The following is a 9,758-nucleotide window of genomic DNA, read 5'->3' as shown; positions in this document are numbered from 1 at the left end:
TGGAAAAATCATGTTTCACACTTTGATATCGAATGCATTTTTAATGTATTTTTAACGTGTAATTTGTGGAATCCAATCCGACAATATTCGAACAAATGTGTATGCAAATAAGATATAAACGAGTGAAGACTCTCAGGATACCAAGAATGATTTTTATGATTACCGTTGGATAGGACTTTTTTGAGGTAAAATACACAATTATATATTTAGCCATGCATATCGCTGTTGATAATAAGATAATCAATAAATAAAAGTTCTGGAATATAAGAACTCTAGTAACATTTTTTTAAAGTCAAAATAAAATTGAATGATCAAACGATGTTTTAGGATTAATGATATCATTTTGTTTGTGTATTATAGGTGATGGAATTCATACTGTTGCTGATAATCTTTGCTGGTGTACAAACCGAGGGAAATAACGGAAATTGTAAAGAAATGTTACAGGGTTATCTGACGGGACAACTGTCGTCTGCTCTAGGAGTATATCAAGTAGAAGCTTTGAGGCGGGAGTTCAAAGGTTTTACCGAGGTCATCGAGAAATCCATGAAGGCGTTTGAAAGAAATGTTGAAACAAAGCTGAACAAAATCCAAAGTATGCCGAATAATATTAATACCATATTGTATTTCTTAACGTAAAATCATAGCCATTTTACTTCAATTTTTTTTCCAGGCACGTCAAATGGAAGTGCTATTTATACAAGGTGGGGTAAAAAGAGCTGTCCTAGAAGTTCGGAACTGGTTCTATCAGGTAATATTAAAAAAAAAACTTAAGTATTAAAATTAAACAATTTTAAGGGAAAAAAAACAACTTAGTGCACGTGATTTTAATGTGTGTCTGTAAGCTGACTTTAAATCTATTTAAACCTTTTCTATATAAAATTAAAATTTTCACTATAGTAATGATGTGTTATAATATCTAATTATAATATTTATTAATAATTTGAGTTTTAAACATGGGATAATTGTTACACAAACGCAAGATTAAACATTTTTTTCTACACACTAGATATCAATTAAAAATAATTTTTACATCATTGTTTGATATGTTTACTTTAATAAGATATCATGCTTCAATAAAAATAAAATGTTGCAAAACAAAGTAAATTCTAGCTAAATGTTTTATTGCTATTTCAATATGTTTGACATCACCTTATAACAAATTTGTATTTATTTTTGTTCTGAATGTCATTAAAAGTTCGCAAATCATCAGCAATAAGAAAAAATTGAAAAAAACTTTAAAAAAAGGCAGAAATAAACTGCATGTATCAGAATTGTTTTCATTGACATCGTATAATTTCATCCTGGCAAAAATGTATATGATTTGACATTAGAGGTTTAAGTAGTTTTGCGTTCTTATCATTTTATCAGATTTCATTTATTTTGTAAAATTGAAATGTTATAACATTGGTTCATCTAAACCATATGTTTAATGTCAAAACGAAATTGTTTATTTCTTATTAGCTTCGATGTCATTTATTCAGAGTTTATTCATTGGTGATATCTTCTTTAATAAAATAGAGCATCCAAATTATTACGTATACGTAGTATTTTGAAGAATCATTTAAAAAAAAAACAATATTCAAAAGTAAATACCTTATAAATTATGTCATTTATATAGTTTCTTAAAGTAAAAATAGGCAGCACGATCAGAGGTTTATACGACACAAAATAACATTTCTTTTTTCATTAACGTCATTTGAAATATTTCGTGTAGTCTTTTATGATTTGATTCTTGGAGGTTTTTACGGTACAAATTAAAACGTTGTTATTCCTGTCGTCTGCAATATTTTCCAAATTTTATCATAATTTAACCTTCAGTCGTGGATTTGTTTTAAAAAAAAGATATAAATTTTATAAACCATATCACTTTTGCAAGTCATCTCCTCCACAACAATTTTCACATTTTGTTCAGATCAAACGGATAGTAAAAAAATCTAAACATAAGAGTCTTATAGGATATGCTGGAGGATCATATTACACTCATACTGGGGCAGCAGTTGACGCTCTTTGTTCACCCAGAAACCCAGAATGGGGGAACTACATGGATGGAACAGATGGGGGTAGAGCTCATATCTATGGAGCGGAATACGAGACAAGTGGACTGTTTGGCAAGTGGCATAATCTTCGGGAACACGATGTTCCATGTGTCGTTTGTTTGGTCCGTAGCAGATCTGTTGTAAATATGTTTCCAGGTACGCGTAAGAGTAGATTATTTCAATTGATAAAACGTCACAAGATATTTTAAAATATTTTTTGAGCAAGCAAATCATTGTGCTACTTAAAATTTTGTAGGTAGAAAAACATGTGATGATGGATGGAAGTTGGAATACCACGGCTACCTAATGGCAGGGTACCATGGTCATAATGCTGGAACAACATACAAGTGTGTTGATAGTGACCCAGAGACCTTACAAGGCGGTCATACTGACAATAACGGTTACTTGTTCTATATGGTGGAGGCAAGATGTGGCTCACTGAAATGTCCACCTTATGTTGAGGGAAGAGAAATTGTTTGCGTTGTTTGTTCCTTAAAAAATTAAACACGAACACTTTATACTGATGCATTTGTTATATTTAGTTTTATAAAGTAAAAGGAATAAAAATCATTGTAATTTTTAATTTTGTAGATATATTTTTAAAACAAAACAATTCAATGTTTTCGTTACCTTTCCAATACTTGTAATTGTAACACACTTTTTCTGTCATACGAATATTTTTGACTGCAGGAGAGTTAATCAGTGTCGCTGTGTGAATTTTAGTTTTGACATTAATATTAATTTACACACACAAATATATTCCTTAGCTGTATCTTACGTGGGGGAATCCTTTCTTGATATCAATGCATTTACATACTATTTTTACACTGCGTTTGAAACGTCTGCTCTTTTATTCTTGCTACTAAACCATAAATTATGCTGGATCAATGTCCTGCTGCAAAATTTGTACCATAAAAATAAAAGCAACGTACTTAGATTAGTCTGATAAAATAATCTTTGTAATCAGGTTGTCAATGTCGTTTCACAATGTTTCTTTAACAGATAATTCACAATTTGGTCATTTTAGATATTAGTTGAAGACCCAATAACCATCTCTTGAAACTTTCATTCGTTTATGTTTTCAAGATAACATTTTAACAAAAGTGATTACCTTTGATCTAGAGCGGTGAGGTCTGAAAAAAAAAGTACATTTTGGGATTTTTTTTTTTTGAAGAAGTATGAGTTTATAACACCTAACACCATTCCGCGACCTCAAATGGTACGGATGGTGTTTTGAACAAAATTAAGAACATCAATTGTTATGGGCCGCCGTAAGGTATCATAAGATATCCTTCTGCGATTTCACGGAAAGATATCGCATTTAAGTCATTTAAAGGCAGCATATGTACTTTGAAATAATTCTTTACCGTTCGGTTTTCAATAGGGGACTCTCAAAATCAATAGTTATTTTTTTTATATGAGCTAGGTACCTCAAAAGCTTAAAATGATTTTCAAACTAGGGATTCAAATAAGATCAGAAAATTAAAATTTTATAGGGTTGTTGGGAATAAAATTTGATTGGTGCAGCGCAATACTGCCATTTTGCTGGGAAACGCAATCTCGATTTTTTTTTCAATACATTTACAACCATTAAAAATTTTCAAACATGTTTAACGTGGTAGTGATTTCGTTTCAATGAATGTTCTATGGATGAAGTAAAATTAGGGATATGATAGAGCAATAACAAAGGTAATAGAGACCAATCATTTAAAAAGTAAGGCAAGACACGAGGTTTTATTTGCTTCAAGTCATGTATATTGAAACAAACAAATGATATTTGTTATAACGTCTTTAGTAATGAAGCATTAAGAAAAGATATTTCCAATTTAAAGTATGTTACGAACACTTGTCACCATAACAGACCTTTAATCAACGGTGTTAAAACATATTGTATGGTATTAATCACAATTTCTTTTTTTATTTTTTCGGCGTCATTTCAGCAGTTTTAAAAAATTACATTTTTTATATCTCATTAAAGAGCAAATTGTAGTGTTATTCGCGTTAGTTTACATGACCCAAATAACATGAATCAGAACGGAAACGTGATATCGCGCATACGGTTGTGACATAATAGTGTTAGATACTTTACCATAGGCATTCAAAAAACCACTTGATCACTAGGTCAAAGAAGTTATTGTGAACAAAAGTACCTTGGACGTGTGAAATTCTTTCGTGTCTTGTATTTTCTCACCCACGATATAGGGGTTTGGTTAGAGTACATAAAGTGTCATCGTCGTCGTTAGGTGATATTATGAATTTTTAATGCAGATGACCAAAAACCATTTGTGCCTTTATAACACTGTAATGAATTATTTTTTAACATGAATTATATTTATGACCATTTGATGCCAAACTGTGAAAGAGCCTGAAAGTATAGTCACATAGTGTTAACTCAATAAAAACGTGATAATAAAAACCCAATTTTATGAATAAAAATATTAAATCGTTCTTTCAGGATCTGGTACAGATGCTAAGTTCCTTGACCATAGATCATCAACATAGTGCCCAAAACAAATAACGGTGTCATCTCTGTGAAACCCTGACATGCAATGTAACAATAACTTATAAAAGTCATTTTGTGAAAGTTTCAATAAATTTGAAAAATGAACTTGGACGATCAATGCTTAAAACTTTAGATGCTGCTGGATATTGCCACATGTATCTAAAATAGTGATTTACAAATGGCATCAGAGGTTAAGAAATGAAAGGATTAATATTTTTGATAAAAAAAAAGAAAAAGAAGGCCACAAGAAAGTGGAGACCGTGTAAATTGGTAACTACAGTATTGGATAATGATGACTGTGAGTTCGTGATATTGCTGAGACATTAGACTTTGGTGTTCCGACAAAACATCAGATAATTGCAAAAAAGCTTGTCTTTCACAAAAAGGTGCCCAGAGTGATTTCTGCGTATGAAAAAACCGCAGATGTATGCATCCAGTAAGTTTTTACGACGATGAAGAAAATAGGGTGACACGTTTCTGAGCCAAATAATCGCCATGGGTGAGACATATATATATATTTGCAAAAAAACGTATGTTTTGTTGCCAACTGATCCTCTTAATAAAAAAAATTCTGGAACCTGATCACACTTCAATATGACACCCCCAATCATATTCTAGATCATTTTGGCTTCTCCAAAAAAAAAATGACATATTTAAAACCATTTTTTGGGGTAAAAAAACATCATTTTTCAGCCATTAAATGACCACCAGGACAAAATTGAAAATTCCGAAACCTTATTGCGCATCTATAGGATACCCTAAAACATAATCCAAGAGATGATTTGTCTATTGTTGAAAATGAAGAAGGAGTTTGAGGAAGAGTTTTTTTTGTGATTTTTACCAATTATTTGACCCCCAGGACTAACAGAGAATTTTTGAAACCTTTTTACAAAACAACATGACACCCCAAATCAAAGTCTAAGAGTTCAGTTTGCTGGTTTAATATAAGATGTAAGAGCAGTTTGAGAAAGTAAAACGTGACAGATGGACGGACGGACGGACGGACGGAACAGGGTAACAACAATATACCCGAACTTTCTTTCGAAAGTGCGGGTATATATATATATATATATATATATATATATATATATATATATATATATATATATATATATATATATATACATATATATATATATATATATATATATATATATATATATATATATATATATATACTCAAAAAATCCCATTGATCCAAGAACTCCTCTTATGATTTAAAGGATAGACACCTCATATCTTGGTATATGATAGGGACTGTTCTCTAGATGTGCAGTATGGTTTTAAATATTTAAATTTCATCTAGGGGGTCAAATAGTAGCAGAAAATTGACGTTCATCACTTAGAAAAAAAACATTGATTCCGGAACTCCTCTTATGATTTAATGGATAGACACATCATATCTTGGGATATGATAGGGACTGTTCTGGAGATGTGCATTACGGTTTTGAAAAATTAAATTTAACCCCGGGGCCAATTACCCGCATACCGTTTGTTGCCCTTAACGATCAAGAAAATATATGGTTGAGGGGTGGGGATCTCAACCGTTTTCGAAAAAGTCGTGCACTTCCTGTTCGAGGTGGGTCACGACCACCCCTGGGGCCCATGACCTACAAACAGTTTGATGCCCCTTGACACAATGAACAAGAATATATATGGTTTAAGGGTGGGGATCTCAACTGTTTTGAGGATATTAAGGGACTTGCTGTTCGAGTGGGACCACCCACAGGGCCCATGACCAACATAACATTTGATGCCCCTTCACATCAGAAACAAGGTTTTGGGTCATGATTATAACAGTTTCTGAGATATATTGTAATTTCCAATTCCTGGAGGGTGGGGATGACCCCAGGGGTAAGATCTAATAAATCCTATATATTGCCAGTAACGGTCAATATATGATTATGAAAACCCTATATTGTTATCTTTGTCTGTTTTCAAGTTACCATTTACAATAGAATCTACAATTCTTCCCACAAGGTTCAATGTTAGACCCCTTTGCCCCCCCCCCCCCCCATCCTAAAAAAAACGTGGTTATCTATAACAATAATATATGCTTATGATATTTGATTCAATTTAAGAAACCCAGATATAGATCATTAATCTATGTTTTGTAATGTTACCTATGTATATATACATGTATGAATTAGTTTTTGTTTTGGTCTTCAATGCATGTTCATGACTGTAGTATGGCTTAGTATTATTTTAGATTACATTAAAAAATTGTCAAATATATGACTTGGAACTCCCACGCCAAACAAACTCAAATATAAACTGTTGAACCCCCCCCCTCTTTAATTGTCGAATGATCTTTTTAAATTAAAATATGATTTGGGGTCTAAAAAGTTTTATAAACTGGTACAAAATGTTATTCTTAAAAATTACACCTTGTATAATTGACAATTGATCTATTGAGATATGATCAGAAGTCAAATTTCTACCTTGGGATCAATAACTATTATTCATTGACAAGTTAAAATTAATAACAATAAATGATTTAAACTATGAATGTTTATACTCAACATCCACACCCTCCCTCCCCCCACCAATCAAATCTGGTTCTAAAGATTCAGTCCTCTTACATTCTTACATGTGTACAGTAGCAAATTTAAAATCATTTCTTGATTGCTTTTTCACTCCTAATGCACATAAAAATTTTGGAAACTGCTTAATTCAATTTTTAAGATTTATAAACAAAATGTTATATGCATATGTATTCACCTATTTGGGGCAATTGTAAAGTCTCCTTAACAAAGCAGTGTCATCATAAGGCAAGAAAAAACTCTTATGGATCAAACACTACATATGAATAAGATTAAATATACTTTATCATTTCTAGTTCTAGAATGTCAGGGTGTCTTCAAGGGGGCATAACTTATATACAACTTGATGTGCAGTGACACAAAGAGCAAGAATAAATTGTATGGTTTAGGGATGAGGATCTCAGAAGTTAACAAAATATACAGTGTATCATCATTTTATATTTCATAAAAGTGGGGGGGGATGAGACAACACTTGGGGTCATGTACTTTACACCATTTGATGCATCATATTGACATTTAAAAGAAAATATTTTGTATTTTCCTGTTTCATTGGGTCAGAACAGTTCCATAAGGTCATGGCCTACATTGTATTTGATGCATTATTATACATTAAGAAAGAAATACTCCTTCCTTCCTTCCTATTATAACTCATATAAAAATGATAAGTCTCTACACTTACTTACATGTAATAAACAAAGAACATGGTTCACTTGTGGTCAAAATCGGCCCCGTCTCAAAATTTTATCATATGTTTTCCAATCATAGTCTAGGAAACGCCATTTGAGAATCAGCTTAATTTTATATCCTAGCATTAATAGTTTTCAGTATAGAGCTGTTGAAAAATACCATTGTTTTTCGTGTCAGGTGCACCAGAAACGTTATGACGTCATTATTCTTTATGAAAACGTCGCATGCATACAAATTATGCAGCATGTATACTCGAGACACCGGCATAACTTTTTCATCCTGCATTCATTTTGAATTTGCGTATATACATTGTTTTTCAAAAATCTTCAGAGAAAATCATTTCAGATAACACTGATAGAAAATACCGGTAGACAATTCTATCTTGTGATGCAATCAGTCCTTTGGGTTTTACGGATCATACACGTTTTATGTTTCTCTTTCGGTGAGATTATCGATGTGCATATTATATACAAAACAATTCTTGATCCCTCTCATTTCCGCCTTACGTATTCAACTTATACTTTCCAGTTTAAATTACATGTCAAATTATTTAAGCGATATTAGACATTTCTTTTTGTAGTAAATGTTAACCCTTATTGTATAATACCATGGGAATTATATTACAGAAAGTAGCGCTTTCGTCACACCGGTGTACCAGGGCACCGAGTTTTACATACATTCACCTATTCTTGAATCAAACTTCAATATTTTTTTCTCAAAATAATATTCTCGATCCAAAGAATATAGTATCCTTTATTATAACAGTTAAACTGAATATTATGTTTATTTTGGTGTATTCTGACGATTACGGCATGCCTTTTCCCCGCACCAAGCATTTGCCATATAAGGTCATGTCAAAATTCGACAAACTTGTAAACTTTACATTATCTGATTTGTAACATGTCAGATGTGCTATATCCGATGATGAAGAAACAAATGCAGAAACTATGAATTAAAATTGTGCAAAGCTGATGATTAAACTAACTAACAAAAAACAATTAGGTTGCAAAATGTGCTTAATATAAAGGAACAGAGTCAAATCTTGAAGTGTTTATGCCCGGGTTTTTATAGGTTATACGATCATAATTACACAGCTCACACACCAACACCATGCGCGGATCTAGAGAGGGGGGGGGTCGAGGGGTACCGCTCCCCCCCCCCCTGGATAATGATAATTATTAGATTTACATAGTAAAAATACCGCAAATTATCCCTCGAACCCTTCAAGTTTACAGGTCTGGATTTTTTTAACACGATAAACCTCCATAATTTTTATTATTTGCAACTTTTTCTTCTTTCGTTGAACTTTGCTCTCTTTTTGTATAATACACGGGGATATTATCGTTTTTCGGTGTGGACCGGTGATCTGATGAAATTTACCGGTCTGAATAAATATTCACAGGTCCATATATATTTGGCTTTCAAACAAAAGATACAAAACAGTATTTAAAAATGACCAGTTTATAAGTAGTCTAAGAGAAAATTTCCCCGAATCTCCACTCTTTACCTTTAATTTCTTTGCGTTGAAAACGTAAGCTTAGTTCGGTTGTATAAAAAAAATAACTATAAAAATTTTCATAAAAAAATATTTGAGGTATGTAATGACTTGTTATCATTTTTTTTATTAATGATATTAAAAACGTTTTTCAATGAACAATAAATTGGAAATCATAGATGTAAATAAATACCTGTCTGAGACTTTATCGTAAGTTACTCATTTTAAAATTATCCGTTAATTAGCCTATCCTTACAATTCGCTTACTAAGATCTTGTCAAGTGTGAATCGATTTGTTAAATCCAATTAAAGGTGTTTGCAAAAATTTATATCCTGCTTGTAAAAATGTTAACTTCTTGATTTGGTAGTTTTTATACTTATTTACCGGTGATTTTGACCGATTAGATAAGGAAAATTGCGTTACATTTGAAAAATTGTTTTGAGAGAGATAGATAGAGTATGGAGTAAATTGTAGTCCAGGATATATTTTAGAA

The 9,758-nt window shown here is 31.9% G+C and overlaps 1 protein-coding gene across 1 annotated transcript; it reads left to right on the top strand.

Moving 5' to 3' along the window:
* The first annotated feature begins 306 nt into the window (after positions 1–306).
* On the top strand, positions 307–2,545 carry LOC136271091 (short-chain collagen C4-like). The gene is made up of 4 exons (XM_066070349.1): positions 307–592; positions 671–748; positions 1,956–2,192; positions 2,293–2,545. The coding sequence occupies exons 1-4, from the start codon at positions 364–366 to the stop codon at positions 2,538–2,540; spliced, it is 792 nt and encodes a 263-aa protein (XP_065926421.1). The 5' UTR covers positions 307–363; the 3' UTR covers positions 2,541–2,545.
* Positions 2,546–9,758: the final 7,213 nt, after the last annotated feature.

Source organism: Magallana gigas, chromosome 8 (genome assembly GCF_963853765.1).
Source record: "Magallana gigas chromosome 8, xbMagGiga1.1, whole genome shotgun sequence".
NCBI lineage: Eukaryota > Metazoa > Mollusca > Bivalvia > Ostreida > Ostreidae > Magallana > Magallana gigas.
The sequence above is the reverse complement of the archived record's forward strand: the minus strand, read 5'-3'. Positions and strand labels throughout refer to the sequence as shown.

Coding starts and splice junctions, on each gene's coding strand:
- LOC136271091 (XM_066070349.1), top strand. CDS start 364: ATGGAATTCATACTGTTGCTGATAATCTTTGCTGGTGTACAAACCGAG. Junction 593..670: donor AAAGCTGAACAAAATCCAAA/GTATGCCGAATA, acceptor TTTTTTTTCCAG/GCACGTCAAATGGAAGTGCT. Junction 2,193..2,292: donor TGTTGTAAATATGTTTCCAG/GTACGCGTAAGA, acceptor AAAATTTTGTAG/GTAGAAAAACATGTGATGAT.